This window comes from Salvia miltiorrhiza, unplaced genomic scaffold, assembly GCF_028751815.1.
Source record: "Salvia miltiorrhiza cultivar Shanhuang (shh) unplaced genomic scaffold, IMPLAD_Smil_shh original_scaffold_399, whole genome shotgun sequence".
NCBI lineage: Eukaryota > Viridiplantae > Streptophyta > Magnoliopsida > Lamiales > Lamiaceae > Salvia > Salvia miltiorrhiza.
Genome location: NW_026651541.1, coordinates 148277 through 168820, shown reverse-complemented (window position 1 = coordinate 168820; position 20544 = coordinate 148277). Strand labels below are relative to the sequence as shown.

General features: G+C 35.2%; 1 protein-coding gene across 6 annotated transcripts; it reads right to left on the bottom strand.

The window, feature by feature from the left end:
- Nucleotides 1–8806: 8806 nt before the first annotated feature.
- LOC131004440 (UDP-glycosyltransferase TURAN) lies at nucleotides 8807–17815 on the bottom strand. Of its 6 annotated transcripts, none has more exons than XM_057931135.1 (18): nucleotides 17656–17815; nucleotides 16690–16798; nucleotides 15095–15128; nucleotides 13885–13940; nucleotides 13660–13800; nucleotides 13149–13297; nucleotides 12964–13053; nucleotides 12806–12872; nucleotides 12652–12729; nucleotides 12463–12575; nucleotides 12094–12260; nucleotides 11896–12006; nucleotides 11756–11817; nucleotides 11545–11597; nucleotides 11376–11451; nucleotides 9180–9308; nucleotides 9036–9097; nucleotides 8807–8958 (listed from the first exon to the last, which is right to left on the bottom strand). In XM_057931135.1, the coding sequence occupies exons 2-17, from the start codon at nucleotides 16780–16782 to the stop codon at nucleotides 9074–9076; spliced, it is 1443 nt and encodes a 480-aa protein (XP_057787118.1). In that variant the 5' UTR covers nucleotides 16783–16798; nucleotides 17656–17815; the 3' UTR covers nucleotides 8807–8958; nucleotides 9036–9073. The 6 variants fall into 6 exon arrangements, with proteins under 6 accessions (XP_057787118.1, XP_057787120.1, XP_057787117.1 ...); XM_057931137.1 differs by having other exon boundaries at nucleotides 12463–12574; nucleotides 12666–12729; XM_057931134.1 differs by having other exon boundaries at nucleotides 8807–9097.
- Between the last annotated feature and the right edge of the window lie 2729 nt (nucleotides 17816–20544).

Here is a 20544-nt window from a genome sequence, read left to right as displayed (position 1 = left end):
ACTTATTCCTCGCCGAAAATTTCGCCGTGTGCAAATTACAACAAAATTAAAAGGTGATGATGTATTATGAGGCTAATTTTAAAGGTCATGTGCAATTTGCAAATTTGGTGATAGTTCATGTATTTTTTAGCTATTAACCCTTAATAATATGGGGTAGCAAACAGCCAGAGAAGATCATATTATTTGTATATCCTACTTTATAAATCTTATCAAACACCACCTAAAGTTATCATATGATTCATTCATAAGATGAACGATCTGTGTATCCACGACAACATAGTTTAAATGTGACAGCTCGAAACCAAATCATTTATCTAAAATTATTTTGTTTTAAATTATTTTAGATTTCATTATTTTGAAGCATTTAGAATGTGAAGTTATTGAAAATTTTATTTTATGACGAATTGTTTAGTCGCGCCCCTAGTTAGATAAATAAGTTTGAGGATCATGTCTTTAGAAATAGAAACTTATGTTTTCAAATATCTAATTCAATTTTAGACCATAAATAAATTTTTATATAAATATGTATATTGGGCCTTACAATTAATGAATAAAGTATTATTTTTGTGATTTCTATACGTTGGATTTTGAATAAAAGATCTTCATAATTTTTAATTTTGGGCCTTATAAATTAGAATGCCAAAACATGATCCTAGCAGCCCATTTATGATTAAATTCTGATTTGAAGAGGGAGTTTACGTGTCAGTGTTCTACTCCAGCCACCTATTCCTAATTCAGCCACGTGTGATTCACCATATTTAATTCCTTCCTCAATACACATTTGCTCAACAAATTACTCGTCATTCAGCTCAGTTTTCTCTACTGAACATCAACCTGATTTCCTTCATATGTCCTCTACGGAATATCATCGGTAATTTCATTGTTTCAATAAACTTTTATTTCATCACACAAGCTATCTTGTTTATAGCTTATGCAGAAACCCAACAAATATGCCTCTCACAGATAATTTAATTCTCAAATCAAACACCAAATTTCTGCTAAAGAAAACATTTTTATTGATTTGGGAGTTTAGGGGATAAACTAAGGGAAGAAAAGGAGTTATGGCGGCTGTATGATGGTGGGCGGCGCCGCTGCTGGCGCTGTCCAGCCGTGGAAACGAGAGAGAGAGGTGATGAGGGGTGACGGAGCAGGAGGCGTGGCGGGCGTAGCGGCGGAGATCGCGGTGGCTGGCCGCCGGAGGGTGGCGGGCGGTGTAGGTGAGAGGAGGAAGAGAGAGGGAGAAGGGTTTGCACATGTGTTGGTGTGCGGGTTCTGTGAAAGAGAGATAGAGAAGAGCCGAGAGGTGAGAGGTGAGAGGCGAGGGACGAGATCACGAGAGGACGGCGGATTCGCTGGAGGTGGCGGCCGCGTCGGATTCAGAGAGAGGGGGGCGAGAGGTTGAGAGAGAAATTATGTGTCCGCGTGGGCGGACACATGATCTAGCCATCCATCGTTCATATGTATTCTTGGCTGATAATTGTCAAATCGTTGACTTTTATGACCGCTAACTGTCAAATTGGTCAAATGTGTAAGACTTTCACAGAAAATTAAATAAACTCATCAAATCAAAGGGTATTTAAAGAATAGTGCATAGAATGCTTATATTTATAAAAGATGGCATTTTTACTATAAGACTTAAGGAATATGGCATTTTAAATTTTCACTCTTATAATTTGGCCTATACTAATTAAAATTTGATTTGATTCTAATTGAAAATTAAAATTTGATTTGATTCTAATTGAAAGTTTAGCTGATTTTGACAATAAAGATCTATTATTATTAATTAAACTGATGTTTTCTTTAAAGATTTAAAGAGGATATATTTTTAAATATATAATTATTTTCAAGTACATTTAGGTCCCTTATATTTATATTTGAATTTATCTGACTAGGTGCGGCGCAACTAGGACATGAATTTTGATTGAATTATTCAAGATAACATTCAAGTTCAAGTTCAAGTTAAATTTTATTTAAATACATGCCGTGGTTATTTATTGTCTATTTTAATAATGTGTATTTACCATATGTATGATGACGTATATTTGAGGATATCGCTAGGGGCCCGTAAATAGGGTCCAGGACTTCACAGTCCTTGGATTGCCACAATGCGATTTGATGTTTATTTTGAGGATGTCGCCAGGGGCCCGTAAATTAAATAGGATCCAGGACTTCACAGTCCTTGGATTGCCATAGTGCGAATATTGAGGATATATATGAAGTGACCGTATGTGTTATTGTGTTATTATCTTTGACAATTATTGCATGATATCTCATACTGAGTATATTTTGTATGCTCATCCCATTATTAACATTTCAGGTTATTGCAGTTGGAGATGCGTAGAAGGTCGAATGGCCGCCTCAAGTCATTTTGAAAATAGTTGATTCAAGTATTTAAAGTTTTACTTAATAGTTAAATATTTTTATGATATCTTTATGCCATGCTTTGGGACAGGATATTGATTGTCGATTTTAAATCAAAGGTAGTATTTGAATATATTATTAAAAAGTTGATATCTTTTAAATCGTTTGAAAAGTGTTTTAAAAGTTTATTACATTTAAGGTTTTGCTTTCCTTAAATTGTTTGCTAGAATTTTATTTTAAAAGTTGATTTTTTTAAAGAAAAATTTAAAGACTTCCGCATTAAATATCTATTTAAAATTTGTAATTAACTCTTTAATTGGATTAGGGTCATTGGCGGAGCCACACTATGAGGTGGTGAGGCAATTGCCTCCCCTCAAAAAAAAATTAGTATACTTGTTATATTAATATATGTGTATAATTATTAAAAAAAAAATGCCCCACCAAAATTTTGAGAAAAAAGGAGCAAAATGTGGAGATTGAAAAAAGTTAACTTTGATAAACTACATTCTTTTTCTTTTGTCTAACATGGAGATCAGAAAGAAGATAAATAAGTTAAATTTGTACCAATTAGGAAGTCTTGCAATGGAGATGGTGAAGATAAAAAGAGATATTGTGTATTTATTAGTGTATAATCTTATTAAACTTACACTTGTTTTACCTGTGACAACTACAACTGTGGAAAGATCTTTTTCTGTCATGAAGATTGTACAATTTTTTATAGAAATTATTTTTAAAAAATACAAATAAGTTCACTTTTATTTTAATTACTGAAGTTAATTTTCAAATTTCAAGTTTAAGGTGTGAGATTTTACTTAAGTCATGTTGTGGACTTATTTATTGTCAATTTTAATATATGTGTTTATGTTATGAATTATATATCGCTTGAGGCCCTCCTTGGAATGCCACAATGTAATTTGAAGTTATGAATTATGTTTCGTCAGGGACGCGTAAATAGTGTGCAGGACATTAAAGTCCTTACGTCATCGTGCGAGTTAAGATTATGTATTATGTAACTGTATGAGTTACCGTTTTATTAATATGAAAAATTATTGCATAATGTCTCATACTAAGTATGTTTTGTATGTTCATCCCATATTTTATAAATACCAGATAATTGACATTGAAGATGCGTGGAGGAACGAATGGGCGCGTCAATTCATTTTAAGAGATTTTTTTTATCTTTTCTCATCTAATCTAAATATCTAATGTTTTACTTGTTGTAAACTTTAAATTCTAAACTATTTCTAAATTTCGTATGACTTACTACTTACATATTATCATGACTTCTAGATATCGTTGCTTGATGGTTTCAATTCAAGATTTTCATTTGAGTGTTTTATTATGAATTTATTTTCATTTAAAGTGTTTAAAAGTTATGATTAAAATGAGGTTTATTATAAAAGAAAAAGATAAAAATCCCTTGAGAGCACAAAACGCAGACTAAGGGCACGAAACTCAAAAAGAGATCGTTAAGCTAAGATACCTGAAGACACTAGCAATCCCATAAATCAGGATAGTCGTCCATCTCATCTGACCAACGTCTATGTACTATATTATTCATTGCCCTCATGCTATCACTATTGCTACAATCAACTACAAAGTCCCTCGGCTTGTAGCCCATTTCCCCCGCATTCCTGAGACGACCTTTTATGCTACCTTCCGGAACCGCTTTCATCGGCTCACTTTCCATGCCCTTTCCCGTGCCCTTTGGGCGGCCACGTCCCCGCTTGGTCGTCTTGTCCGAGAGCATTTTCATCCCCTGACTAACCTGCTCTTCTAACTGACTAATGCGACTAGCAATATTGTCCGGGCCAAGAGCGGACAATTCCTTGTTACCTTCATGCGAAACACCCCCTCTTTTGTCCAAAGTTGGGTCACGTTCGAGAGCAACAACTGTGTCGTCAATAATCGGGCTGTTCAAACCCGCGCCATCCGGAGCCTCCATCTCCAAAGTTTCCTCCACATCCGAGTCCTCCTCGTTAATGACCAAGTCACTATCTTTAATAATCACATCTTTATCCCCCTGAACCGGGACCAAGATATTTTCCAACAAATTCGGCCCAAATAAATGAACCCCGAAAGACGTTCCAGAAATAGGATCAACACCCATATCCAAAACAGTCTCCGCATTATTCTCCAAGTCAAGAGCCTGAAAAGCGTTCCGCGTCTCAACAGCCTCTTTCTCAATAACCGGAACAGCAATCTGTTTTTTAACCGCCTGTTCGGTAACCTTTGACCAATCCGCAGATCTTGGCGCTGAAGAATCAATCTCAGGCCCTTCCACCACAATTTCCCCAACCTCATTTTCCTCCAAAACTCGAAAATTGTCCCTAGCCTTGGCCTGCCATGACGGTTTTTTTCGACACAGAAACTCCAGGATGAGTAGCATCCTTTGATTCCAGCTTCTTAGCCTCATCCCGAGGCTGTTTCTTGACCTTATTACATTTATCAACACTATGCCCAGTGATCCTACAGTGGGTACAATAAAGAGGCAACTTCTCATAATAAAACTCAACGTGATAGGAAGTATCGTCACCTTGAACGTGCATCGACTCTTGAAGCGGAAGGGATAAATCAACTTCAACGAGCAATCTAACAAAATGCCCAACGTCTGCATGGGCAGACGCCCCATCAATCTTAATAGAAGTGCCTATCACGTTGCCAATGGCCGTGATGACTTCCGGGTGCCAAAACTCCACCGGGAGGCAATATATTCTAACCCAGATTTGGCTCAGCGAGGAAACTTCCTTATAAGGATTAAAACCTTTCTCCCAATCTCTTATACGGAGAGAGCCCTTAGATAACTCCCATAAAGATCGTGCTTTCACAAGATTTTTCTCCTCCATTGTTTGAAACTTTAAGATAAAAAAACCTTTGCACATAGGAATCAGCTTCCATGTCGAAGAAAGTTTCCAAAGTGATTGAAGTTCCTGCTTAAGATCAGCTGTCGAACGAGGCTTATCACCTTTCTTCAAAAGCAATCTTCCAATAATCGAGAATTGAAAGTCCTCAAATCGTTCCTTGCAAAATTCAGAAGGCAAGGTAAGAGTGAAGCCATGACCAGAGTCTTGGGCTTGAAGCGCCGTGAATTTATGAGTGAAGACGTCCGGACGTCGTAAAACTTGAGGGGCAACAACCCCCGCATAAGAGCCACGCTGAACACCATTACTCACAAAAATATTTTTCGGGAGAAATTCTCCATTTTCGCCAGAGGCCTGTATATCATTCCCTGAATTTTCCATCGATCCTCCCTTTGCGCTAGAGACAAGTGACTGCCCAACGGCGTCTGGCCGCTGCCTGTCAGCCGAACCATCACCAGGCAAAGACTTAACCGGCGGCAACAAGGACTTCTGCGTGAGGACGCCCGCAGTCGCAGCCGCCTTCCCAGAACTAGAAATACTCGAAGCTATGAAATTATTGGAGACCTTCGGCAGATTGAGGCCGGATCTGTCCGTGACCGGCGAGGGAGTGCCGGAACCATTCTGCGGCTCTTTAGAAGCCGAAGAAAGGGCCGCCTCCGAGACCGAGTGAGAATCCGAATCAAGGGTCGCCTTCACGATAGTCGTCTGTGGTTCCATGACCGGCGAGGATTGGATGCCGGCGAAAGCGTCCTACGGTCGGGCGACTGGATCGGGCGACGGCGTGCCGTTGGACGGCTGTATGACTGCTGGTTGCCGGAGCTAAGCGTGGCGTAGAGGGAAGGAGGGTGGGTCAACGATCTCGCCGCAGGATCGACGCTTGGAGATTTTGAATGTTCGCGGTGGATGCGATGGTCTCGGTGGCCGGTGGGGGTGGATTCGATGGGAACGGAAACGGCCGACGGGGTCGCCGTTGCTGTGTGGGAAGCTGAAGGTGGGTGGGTCAACGATCTCGCCGCAGGATCGGCGCTTCACGTTTTTTCATTGGTCCCAATTTCTTTCATATTTGGTAAAAATAACGAATAAATATTTAAAATGATATTTGGTCCCAATTAAAAGTTATGATTTCACATTAAATATTTATTTAAATTGAACTTTAAAACTTTGATCTGATTATGGTGTTACAATTAACACATCATTTATATGTGCCAAATGATATAACTTGATTGGTTAAGAAGTTGAGTTACAAGAACCATTCATGAATTATATTCAGGATGCACATAAAAATGTGCGCAGCGAAAACAAAGTCTTTCTACCATAAGACGAGAAATTAGAGAATTCGGGGCATTAGCTTTATTTATTTAGGCTGCGTTTATTTTGATGGCTAAATTTATTCATAAAAAATAATGGATAATAAAAATTGTGTTAATAAGTAAAAATGACCACATCCTTAAGTTGTATAGTAAAAATGTCCTAAGTTATAAACTTAAGCATTTTATGCCCTAATTATATGAAGTACTTATTTTACCCTTTGATGTTGATGAGTTTACATGGGTTTTTGTGAAAGTCTTACACATTTGACCGATTTGACAGCCATTAATCATAAAAATCAACGATTTGACAGCTATCAGTCAAGAGTACATATGACCGGTGGGTGACTAGATCATGTGTTTGATCGGGCGGACACATGATTTTGCCGGCCGGACACATGATCCGGGTGGCTAGATTATGTGTCCGACCGGTAAAATCATGTGTCCGCCCAGTGAAATTATGTGTTCGCCCGGGCGGACACATGATCTAGCCACCCACCGATCATATGTATTCTTGACTGACAGTTGTCAAATCGTTGACTTTTATGACTGATGACTGTCAAATTGGTCAAATGTGTAAGACTTTCACAGAAAACCAAGCAAACACATCAAATCAAAAGATATTTAAAGAAAATAGCATAGAATGCTTATGTTTATAAAAGATGGCATTTTTCACATATAACTTAAGGAATATGGCATTTTAAATTTTCACTCATAAAAATTTATGCCTTGAAATGTCTCATTTCTTTTATAATATTTGACACAAAAATGATATTCACCATTTTTCCTTCCTTATTTTCACTTCAAGGCATAAATTTTTATTATCCATTATTTTCCATGAATAAATTTAACCATAAAAGTAAACGCACTCTTAAGAAAAAAGATGCTTATAAAGAAAGAACAAAACAATATTTTAATAGTCTAACATCCAAACATGTTGACATGAGAGAGTTATCAACTACACAATAAGGGGAGGAATAATAAAACTCATAGTTACAGTACTTCTTCCGTCCCATTATAAATGTTCTATTTTTCATAATGAGATGTCATATTATAAATGTCTCATTCCTTTTTTAGCAATATATTCTCTTTCTATGCCTAATATTTAAACAATTTCTATCAATCCATTTTATTTACTTTTTATACATTTCTTAATCTTTGTATCTAAAAGTAATTGAACATTTGTAATGTGACAAAGAGAGTAGTAAATACTTCCTCCGTCCACCAAAAATAGTGCTAAAAGTGGACGATACGAGTTTTAACAAAAATAATTATTGTATTGTGAATGTAGAAAGGGGTTCCACTTAAAAAAATAATAATAAAAAATAAAAAATAAAAATTAATGATAATTTATTGCATTGTGAGTGAAGAATAGAGTCTACCATGTGATAAGTAGGTTTTCAAAAATGAAATTGAACTAATTTTTGTGGACATCCCAAAATTACAAAAAGAGACTATTTTTTGTGGACAGAGGGAGTAACTCTTAGGGTGCTAAATTTATCATGGAAAAATGAGAGATAAACAAAATTTCACACTTTAAATCCTTCTTTTCTTTTCACTCATTTCCTATTTGACCCTTTCTCATTCCTCTTTTTCACTATAAAGGAGGGATGCTATTATCCATCTTCACAACTTATCAATGGATATAACCCTTTTGGTATGAATAGTTTATCGATTTGGGCATGGATATTCTTATTTGGACATCTTGTTTGGGCTACAGGATTTATGTTCTTAATCTCCTGGCGGGGATATTGGCAAGAATTGATTGAAATTTTAGCATGGGCTCATGAGCGCACACCTTTCGCGAATTTGATTCGATGGAGAGATAAACCTGTGGCCCTTTCTACTGTGCAAGCAAGATTGGTTGAATTAGCCCATTTTTCTTAAGGTTATAAATTTACAATCAAAGATAATGCACCCTTGTAGAAAAAGCGAGTAATTTAAGCATAGGGCTTATGAATTGTTCATTTTGAGGAAGTATCGTTAGAGAAAGAAAAAAAAAAGGATCAAAAAAGTAATTGATGTGAGCATACATTATTACCCACTGTGGAAAGGATGATGCTCTAATAAAAGAAAAAAGATGTGATCCAAAACATCATTGCGACGAGGTAAGTAGAAAAGTCGAGCTAAGTTGAAAAAGATGTGGAAAGGATCATTGCTCTAATAAAAGAAGTTGATTTTCCAGCATTTCTAAAATGGAGACACTATCCAAATGAAAACTGTGTGCGAACACAGCTACAACATTATAAATAGGAAAATTCAGTCGAAAACCAAAAATGATTTCAAGCATACTCCTTTCCAATTACTATTACAGCACAAGCTTCACACACACTTGTCTGGGGTCGGTACAGACATTTTAAGATGGAATGTATCAGATTTCACAAGGATAATTTTTATTTTAAGACCAGTCCACAACAAGCACAATTTTCCTGTTGAAGTCAATGAAAAATGATAATTCTTGACTGCTTCTTTGAGTGTACACAAAAACAAGCAGATAGAAGGTCACCTGTACAACCAGTGTTTCTTTGATTCATCTTTCACATTTCAGCGAGTGCGTTCAGAAATAACCTGAAAGTATCATGTTATCGAAGATTGATCATCTGAGAGCAGAGTGATCTAAGGAGCACCACAAGTGGCAGAAAAGGCTGACCTCATTGATTAAGGGCTTGGCATTTTCTTCCCATTCTGTTTCCCACCTAACTGAAGATACCCTACCCATCAAGTTTGATCTCATCAACTTCAAACCATCACATCTCTCAGGAAAACCCTCGAACAACATCTATAAGAAACGGATGGTGTTATAGTTATAACCAGTAGGCAAGTCACAAAATTTAAGCAGGATCAACAACAAATATACCAACTACTAAGGAGGTGCTTGGTATGTTGGAATGAAGGAGGGAATGGAGTGGTGATTCCTACCTCCATTTCATTATTTTGTTTGGTATGTCTTATGATTGAGAATCACAATTCCATGCAGAATCACGATTCCTTTCCCAATGAGAATAGAATCATTCCATTCGCAACCCATACTATTAGCCATTCATATCCTCATATATTTATATTATTTTATTATATGATCAAATTATTCGTGTATATTTTATTATTTAATCAAATAATTTTAGTGAGAAAAATCAAGAGAAAAAAAAATTAGATAGAAAATTATAGAAAGGTAGAAATTTCTAAAGAAGGAAAATTTACAGAGATAACATTTAAAAGGGTAAATTTTAGAGAAAAAAATTATCAAGAGAAAGAAGATTTTTTAAAAAGAGAAAATTATTGAGAGAGAAGATGCTAGAGAAAGAAAGGAATTTTTAAAGAGAACTTAAGAGAGAAAATACTAGAGAGAGAAAATTGTCCATAGAGAAATATTTTAGAGAGAAAATTATTAAGTGGAAATTTATAGAGAGGAAATTTTTGAGAACACAAATTTTATTGAAAGAAAAAATTATAGAGAAAGAAAATTTACTAAGAGAATTTTAGAGTGTAATTTTTAGAGAGAAAATTTTAGAGACAAACCTTAAACTTTGCAGAAAAGAAAAACTTTGAAAAGAGAAAATTTTCTATTTCCAAATTTTGCACTATTTTGAAATGTCTCTCTAAAATTTTCATTTTCTAACATTTTTCTCTTTAGAATTTTTTCCCTCCAAACTTTTCTCTCTAAAATTGTTTTGAGAAAGGAGAATGATATAGAATGGTAATTTTATATAAATGAACAACAATTCCATTATGTATTCCTTGTGCATGCCAAGCATATAATCAACCAAAGTTTGTCATTACATTCCTATCTTCATTCATTTCCCCCTCATTCCATTCCATCATACCAAACATAACCTAAGAGGTTTCTCACTTATCCTTGATATCTCTCTCGAACTCTTGAGTTAAAGCATGCGTAAATTACGAATTAAAAGATCAAATTGTATCCAGTCCAACTATGTTAATACATGTCTATACCTGATATGCACAATTCTTTATTATATTTATATCAGCAACAATTCATACGTTTAGGAAATGATCTTCCTATAGTCCATACATCTATGTTGGAATAGCTAAGCTACAATTGACGAGGATGTGTCAGTACTCGTTCACCTATTGCTGTTGCTAGTACAAATGAGACTACTGCTCCATCCAGTCCAACTATGTATTTAAGCACACCAATGAAATCTACAAGCAAAATCATCTTCCTTTCTTGATTCAATCTATACCCACAGCCATACAATAAAATAATAAGGGCATGTTCTCTTTGGTTGTAAATTTATCAATAAGAAAATGATGGTTAAAATGGAATTCTCCCTTTAAATCCCTTCTTTCTTTTTCCCTCATTTTTTACAAAAAAAAAAAATCATCTTTCCTGATTCGTCTTTTTCACTTCAAGAAGGGATAATATTATCTCTCCATTTTTGGTGAGATAATATTATCATTCCTTGGAGTGAAAATGAGGAATGAGAAATAATGAAATTCTCTTTTATAGAAAATGAGGAAAGAAAGGATGGATTTAAATGGAGAAAAAAAATTATCCATCATTTTCTCATGATAAATTTACAACCAAAGAAAACACACCCTAAAGAGAAATTTACTGCAGCAAAGTGGTTTACTGCACTAGGTCCATTAGAGACCCGAAAATAGTTTCTATGCGCAAATAGTTTCTATTCAAGGTTCAACATGCAAAAGACATCCAACGTTTTATGCGCAAATTCCAGTTTCTTAAACATAGTATCAAGAAGCTACCATTTAATACCAGAAAATAATTTCTATTCAAGGTTCAAGGAAACTGTATGTTTGACATGCAAAAGACATTGAACGTTTATGCACAATTTCAAATTCTTAAACATAGTATCAAGAAGCTTACCATGAGTTCATCAGCCAGTTCTGAAGATGATGAAAAAAGGAGTCCATTCTTGTTAACATCCACCAGCTCCTTTATGCTTGATGCAGAATCAAGATGAATATATTTATTATGTCTTCCTACATAGTCTATCAAAGAGGATATTTCAAAAAAATACTCAGATTGATCTTACCAAGAATATGAAACAGCACAAACGGGTAGCCCACAGCCAAACATATCCACAACCTAATTAACCAACATGTTCAAAGATGAAAATCTTCATTCAAAAGGGCAATTTTCCAAGAATTCAAGGGCAGCAAGAATCTTGAGGAGCTGATCCAATAAATTTATACTAGTGTTCTGCTTCCCTATAGGACTGAAGTTGTGGCTTTATTAGGACAGACCTTCATGGGTAGATCCAGCCCTGATGACGAAGTATGCAAACAGACACCTAGATCTGCTGACCCTGTTTGTGTAAAAAAGAATAATGTAAATGTTTATATAGGAAAGAAAGCCTAAAACCTATCGAGGCTTCCCAAGTTACCAAGAAGTAGTGGATAATCCTCTGCCGACAACCACATTGTACGGAACGCTACACGTTTGAGGCTAAGTTTTCTTATCTTCTCCTCGTACTTTTCCTTCTCAGGTCCTTTACCTTCAGTTCATTTTATTGTCTTAGAATACCTAGAAGTACAATATTGATTGGTGGGGAAAATCTGATGGGGTATAAAGATAGGCATACCAGTAATGATGAACAACAATCTTGGGTACAAGAACTGTTTCCCTTCATGAATACTATCCCAAACAACTTCATTTGTAATAGTGTCATCCTCACGTAAGAGTGCAGCAACACGTCTATCATACATAAGTGCTGCTTCCAGTAGAATGCTAAAATCTTCATCTGGAGTCCTGAATAAAATTATTCTTTACTGTCCAACTATGTCAATGTAAACTATAAATATCCATTCTATCAATTGTGGACAACAACAGGTCAAGGAGATGCGGCCGAGCCACCTTTGCTTCACTATGTCCATTCATGACAAGAAGATTAAAAGTCATACGACAAAAATCTAAATTGAGGTAGCAAGTAACCAAATTATCAGGAGTGTACCAGCTTGTACTGCTGACAACCAGTGCTGGTCTGTTTTGATTTAAGAATATGTCAGAACCAACCCGAGTTGTAAATGGAGTTATATTGGGATCATTGTCTGGCCCAGTCAATCCTGCAAATGTTCACATTTTATAGATCAAATTTAGCGGGAACATGCTTGCGAGTTTAAAATGGATCAGAAACAGTATCATTGCTTGCTTCACCATTGCTTATGCAATCTTGAAGACCGTATGGCCTGTGAAGACTTTTGCTAATCCTGCAAAATAACTAGAAGATTGTTGACTTTAGATTTTGTTAACTCAATGTTATCTCTAAGCTAACCATGAAATATTAATTTGCTCACATTATGCTTCTGCTCAAGTGATGCAGGCTGGAAAAATTCAGGAGGCTGATCGTACAAAACAGTCGCTCTGTAGTATCAAAACTCACAGATGTAAGTTACACTTGAAGCAAGTAAGCGCAACAAAATAATAAAACAATGTTTTGATATCGTCATCCTACTTAATCCCCCAGTTCTGGGACAACTCATGTTGCATTGCCCTCGTCACACACAAGGAACCATGAGCCATGTTTCCATAATGCTTCTCAATCCTAGTCATAGATGAAGACACCACAGTTATATCATCTCATGCAAAACCAGCCATCAAAAAGTCATCAAAATCGGACAAGTTAAAGTCCAAATTCACCAACGATATATCGAAACAAAGAGACTACTCCTTCCAAGGGACAGAGCCAGCAGGGTGTATCCAAAATTATGCCAATCAACAATGAATGCTGATTGTCTCAACCAGCTGGCCCACTTCACAGCTACTAGAGTAGGAACTGACGGTGGATTCTGCAGAAGCAACATTACATGATTTTTTTTTTAACAAAGCTTACTAATACTCATTGGTGTTGTATACAAGGAACAACATAATGATCATGCAATGTCTCCGCATCTTTCAACTGCCCAGGGAATAGTTCTGCTAGCAAAAACTTTGTAAACAATGATTGTCCCTTGTTTTATATTTGACCACTGAGTCATTTCAAAAATAACTTCACCTCAACAGCAAATCCACCAGTAAGATTTATAAATTTTGATAATAACCAATTGCAAACACAATGACAATGTACTCAAAGAGAAGTATTAAGGAAGAATAACAAGAGTATGGACATATTATTTGAGTGAAGAATAAATAAACACAAAATGAAGCTCACCTGCACTATAAATGCATCAGGAGCTGGTATCTTCACAGAAAGATACCAAAGCAGCATAAGAAACTGGACTATGGATTTGAGAATAAGAAATAAAGGACGTAGCATACTTGGAAGCTTTCGAGGAACTGTTGGCCATGGTGGCTGTGAAAAGAAATAGAAGATTGCTGTCAAACCCTGCAGAACTGAAAACACTTACATATCTACGAGTAAAAGTCTTAATAATACCATTCTGTGGATATGGATAGATTGATGCTCTAGCACCGAAATGTGGGGTTCCGTACCTATCCAAAGATCAAATCTTCAATCAGGAAATTTACACAACTACTAGTCATCCAGCAATGCCATATTCTGTATAACTCACATGTCTAGAAATATATAGAACTTTTTATAATAAGCCTTAACTTTGTAGTTCAGAAATTTTAGAAAAAAAATCTCAGGCACAGTTAGAAATACAAGAAAATCTTATCAGATGAGCTAAAACATATGCTATGTATTTGTCTGTAGCAGGTAACAAGTAAATTTGCCTGAATCGTCCGCCTCACATATAGTTGTTTCAAGTAATATACTATTTTAGTTCCTCAATTTCTTTCCTATGCTTTTATAGGAATACTGTTTACATGAATGATAGTTCATGGTCACCAATATGTTTAATCATACTTCTCTAGTGACACTATTACTTACATAAGAAAAAAAAATATAGAGAGCATGCATAAACAGTAGAAAATCAAAATATAAAGAATACTGAAAGAGTCTTAAGTTCTTCAACTTGATGCATACCCACCTCCAACATACTATAAATCAAGTTATCATAAATGCATTAGGAGATGCAATGTGAAGGATAAATTTCATTAAGGAAGCCATTAAAACTATAACAATAGGTCTAATGCCTAATCAGACACTTTTTTTAATAGGAAACAGAACATTTTATTACATAATGACGTAGGTGAGCTTAATGGACAACTATTAGCATGATCCGTTTTTTGACTCTAACACTACATAATTCAGTGATCTATCTTTTTTTCTTTCTTTTTTTTTTCTCTTTTCCTGCAATAAAAGATCTAATCCTCTGCTATGGCAGAATGAATGCGATCCACTCAGAGATTCTAACCTTGTCAATCTTAAGAAAATTACAAAGAACAATGATCTACTAAGCACTGCAAAATTTCTCATCATCTCAAATGCCAATGTAATAGCTAGTTTTCAAAATGAAGAGACGTTAAAATCCAGAATCCAAGCAAAAACACAGACACAATCAATGACGTAGTAATGCAAAATGATTAAAAATATTGACACCATCAATCTGCTCCAGTAAAAATGGGTGACAGCAAGTTTTAATGTTCAGCTCTGCCAATTCCACGCATAACACATCGTTGAAATTATTGTGTGCAAAATTAAATTGATAGGAGAAGGCATAAGTCATAAAGTAGAAGCATACCTCCATATGCGACAATATCAACATCTAGTAAAGCCTGCAAAGTTGGAAATTTATTATTCAAAATTCCCAAAAGGATAAAGAGAATCAATATAACACCCTATAGGAGTATAAACTATGAGTTTATAATTCTTAAAATAATCAAAATAGAAGCTGAAAAAATCTCAAAAACACCAAATTCTCCGATTAATTAAATCTTTAAAATTTTAAACATCTCACTCATCAAGATCCCCGTCTTCATCATTATTCCCATCCAAATTTGTTACATATATCTCCTCAATATCATCATCGTCATCTCTCATCTTCGATCAACTGTTGTCGAAGTTTAAAGTGTGTCAGCGAGAGAGGCGTGAGAGAGCGATGTTGTGGAGATGAGAGAGTTGGACACTGACTACTGCTCGGTGTGATTTGCGTTTTCTCATGCAAGTTACTCCTTCCATCTCCGAAAAATTTGGCACAATTTCTTTTTCGGTCTATCCACAAAAAATTTTGCCTCTTTCATTTATAGCAGTAGGGTCCACACAACTCCCCTTATAGTGGGACCCTTACTTCACTAACAACGCCACTCACATTTTATTAAAACACGTGCTATCCATCCACAATGTGGCAATTTCTTTGTGGACGGAGGGAGTATTATATATTTATACTTTCAATATATTAGTTAGGGTTAGAATCTAATTATTTTGAATGGGCCCACTTTTAAGATACAAATTGCTGCTCTGTGCATAGGCTTTTGAAATTTAAAAAATATACTTATATAAAGCGGATGTCACAATTGTGCTATGACTTTCATCACCGCCTTACAGCCTCAAGGCACCACCTCAAGCAGAAAAAGTGTATGTTATTAAATTAGCAATAAAAGCGTAAGATGCGACTTGAGGCGCGCCTCAAGGCGACAGCCTCAAGCGCTTTTCACAACACTGAGAATCATAAGGGACTTTAACAAAGAATGCAACTTGCATCACATAGTCGCTAAAATCAAAGGCAATCATGTTCACAGCTCTGATGAGGTTTGTCCAGTTGTACTGCAGGGCAATCGAACACAGACAAAAGCCGGATTTGTTCATAGTTTAGTATTTCTTTTCACAGTTTTAGAATAAAAATAATTGTAGCACTTCCAAAACTCCAACCTGCTTAATTTACAACATGCTATTCAATTTGCAGTTTGAAGTTCTCTCTCTGCGGGACTGGGGACACAAACAAATATGTACTTACTAGATTTGATCAATAGCTGCCTTCTTATCATAATGTAAGACATCGTAGTAAAATCAATATTTTATTAAATAGTCAGAAATTGATTCCAAGCAAATATATATTATTATCCTGATAAGTGATAACCTAATACTTAGACACCAAATTACAAAGAAAATAATTCTTGCCTGATCATTAATCTAACTTGATATACATAAGCATAAAGTATGGGTACACAACTCTTCAACATGTTGTAAGCAAAAAGCTAGCAAGTAACAACAAATATAATAATTCATGCACAGATCAAAATTTCCAAAATATAATCTCCTGAATCCAGAGTGAGAGGATGCATAAATTACAATAAAAGACACAAACACGCAGATGCATGCACATAGATAGAAGAATACCTGTCGAGCAAGGGAAAGGGCATGGTATTGCATCCGGGGGCTCCTTCCAATGTCACCAAGAACCACCACAGCGACCCTATTTCTCCTCCCCATTGGAGGCCCAGTGTCCCTAAATGAATACAGTTCAACATTTTATAAACTTGAGTAAGTGGAATACCACTTTTAATACATGCAGCATCGTAATGTTCAGATCTAGTGATGATACCAATGATCTACATACATACATATCGCATATCAAGAAGTATAGAGTTGCCCAAAATAGCAAGTGTCAGTTTTCTTGCCTAAATGCAAGTTTTTATATGTGGAAAGACATTATTTTGTGTCTACTAACATTAACTACTAAATGCAACGTGAAAATGGGTCGGATATGGCCGGCCTGATTACTGGGTAGGCTGCTAATTTAAGAGAATAGCCCAGGCTGCCCAGCACATCGAGGGTGATTGGGACAAACTGGTCCTAACTTTGAATTAATTATTTAAAGAAAAGAACATCATTTGAAGTGAGTTTTAAAAGAGAGCATTGACATGAGAATCAGCTCAAAGCAAACAAGCATGACAGAAAGCAAAACCATTTCACTTAACATGTGGCACAAAACTTCAAATATTTGGATTACTTTGGCATTTATTACACTAAAGCAATGTTGTGAAAATCGCTGGAGGCGGACGCCTTGAGGCGCACCTCAAGGCAAGGCGACGTTGAAGCGCACCAATCAGTGCGCCTCTGTAAGACGGCCGCCTCGACGCGCGGAGGCGATGCTAGGCGGCGGTGAGGCGATGCGAGAATGTAGGAATCGGGAGATTCAGGCATATTTAAATAAACGTGATTTCGGCAACAATTTCAAAATTTCAGACTTGATTTCAGCAATTTTACGCATAAACATGGATTTCAGTAATCACATCAACAAAATTCATTCAATATTTTCACCATTAAAAAGAAATGTAAGGTGAAATCATCTTCCATAAATACCTTTTCTTGAATCTGCTTCTGTGTCCCCAAACTCTGGAATTAAAGATGCAGACGAGGGGAAGGGGAATTAGGGCTCAAGAAGGATTAAAGACTGATGGGAATTAGAACCAAAGAGTGATAGAACTCGTTTATTTTCATAAGGTTTTTGAGTGTTTTTTCATTTTTTCACTTTGTTTTTTTTTTTTTACAGACATTTTTTCACTTTGTTGTTACTTCATTTCCACAAGTTTTTACTTTTAATCGTCACTTTGAATCGAGGGATAATTGTCTTTAAATACATAAATATTCACTAGATTCTAGAATTGCATGTTTAATTTAAGGAAACGCGGTCGTTTTTCTTAATCAAGGACACACCGTTTTGAACGACCCGTCCGGCAAGTCCACGTATTAATTCCAACGTCCACGTTATTTTCACATTTGGAATTTTTCATGGGAAAAATCAAAATATATACAAAAATTATATATTTGTCAGACTGATTTTAAAGGTAGTGTGCAATATCAGAATCTAGTGAAAGTTTATGTATTTAGGGCAATTTTCCTCCATGATTCAAATATTGCAGTTTTTTATACCTATGTTATCTTTATTTTTTTCATCTTTTTTTAATAAATAACTAATGGTAAAATACTCATTATGTGAAAAAGCAATTTAAGGTAAAAAAGATGTACAAATTAAAAGTTTTATTCAAAATAATCATCTCTCTCTTACCACTTATTCTTATTCTCTGTTATAATTTTCTTATTCTATAAAAACCGAAATAGTTTGATTTCATTTTATGTTCTTTATTTTTATTTTTGATTTTATTTTATTTTATAATTTTATTTTTTATTTATTTTATAATTATAATTTTAATTTATTATATGAATAAAAAAGATTCACTAATATATGACAAAAGAAATACTACTTTTCACCATTTATTTAATATTTATATTCCAAATGAATATGCATTATATAATATTCCATCCGTCCCATTAATAATGACTTACCTTTTATTTTTGTTTATCTCATTAATAATGACTTATTTCAAAAAAGGAAATTACTTTATTTCACAAAAGTTGTTGGCTCCATCACTTTCGATCACTTTTATGTTTTAATCATTTTTCTTCTTAATAACTGTGTCCAAAATTATGTAGCCATATTTAGTTGGAGGGAGGGGGTTAGTATAGTTATAATATTGGTTGTTAAAATGACAGTAAAATTTTCAAAAGTAATAAAATATATCATGATGTTTGCTATCATAAATCTTTTATGATAGATAGACATAATGTAACATGCCTCATTTTTTTTTTTTTTAGTAAAATAGAGACCAGAAAACTATTCATAAGTTTTTTTTTTCTCCTTAATTTTTTTGTTCACTAAAATATAAAATAAAGCCAAGGTGACAACGCAAGAATGAAAGTAATATTGTAGCTTAAAAAGGTTGACAAATTTTATACTATAATCAAAATAATATTCAATATAATTATAACATGTGCATGCACAAAGAATAATACTAACATAATGCTATAAAGCAATATATATTTGACGATTTCTACCACGATATGCATAGTTATCTTGGTAACAGCGGGGTGGACGGTGTCAAGGTCGACATGCACTGCTAGAGCCTCTGAGGATTTCATGCCTAACGAACCCACATTTCAAACGCTGCACATTGCAACTGTGTCCTTCAACAGCCTCCTGCTAGGTGAAACTGTTGTGTGTCATATTAGGACATGTTCCATGTAAGTATACCTTCGACTTTACACACTTCATTCAATTCATATAACGTTTGATGTTAATTATCTGATACTAAAAAATTCCATGGATGTTGAAAACATTGTAGAGTTCCATGGTGTAGCAAGAGCATTAGGAGGTTATCCAGTTTATGTAAAATCATTGCCCTGATTCTTCAAAAACCTACGTTTATTTCAATTACCGTGATCAACTCAACTCGACTACATTTTGTTTACAGCGACAAGCCAGGGAAACACGACTTCAAGATCCTCAAGAAACTCGTGCTGCGTGATGGATCCATCTTGAAGTCTAGATATGCTGAAGGCCTATACGGGACAGGAGTGACTGTTTGTTGATCCAGTCATGGACGGGAAGAGCTTGCTCAAGATATGGAACTTGAACAAGATAATTGGAGTGGTTGGAGTTTTCAACTGCCAAAGAGCTAAAACTTGGCCTATGAAACAAGCTCTTGAATCCAATCAAAACACCAGCCTCATCTCAGGTGGTTTCAACCAGTGGCGGATCCAGGAATTTTAAATTGGGGGTACGAAAAAATAATCTCATAAATATAAATGTTAAAGATAATTAATTTAATGTTAAAAATAGTACGTCCCAAAACATTATTCGAATAAAAAAAATAAAAATTACATAACTATCTGATTTATCTTCGAACAAGTCTTTATTTCTTCAAAACGCTTCACAACCTCGTCATCGAAAACTTGTAGAAATATATCTCACTCTATTTTTTTATTAGCCAACTCTCTCTAATTCTTTTGTGTGCAATGCAACCCCCTTTATTAACTTTTAGTTGGGCTCCTTGGGCCCAAAGCCCAAACTAAAACTATTTAGTTAAAGTAATTTGGCCGGTAGAAAAGTTGGGGGTACAAGTCAAATACTATCTACCCCATAATCATGTACTCCCTCCGTCCCTAAAATAACTTCCTCTTTTTCCATTTTGGGACATCCCCCAAATAACTTCCTCTTTATTTCTTTCCATTTTTGGAAACCTACCACACCACTAATAATACTTTATTTATTCTTACTTTTCACTTTTCACCACTCTCAATACTAAATATAACACTTTTCACAACTTCCAATAATAATTATATCATTTTTTCTCCACTATCAATACACTTTACAACTTTTTATTAAAACCCGTGCCGTCCCCAAAGAGGAAG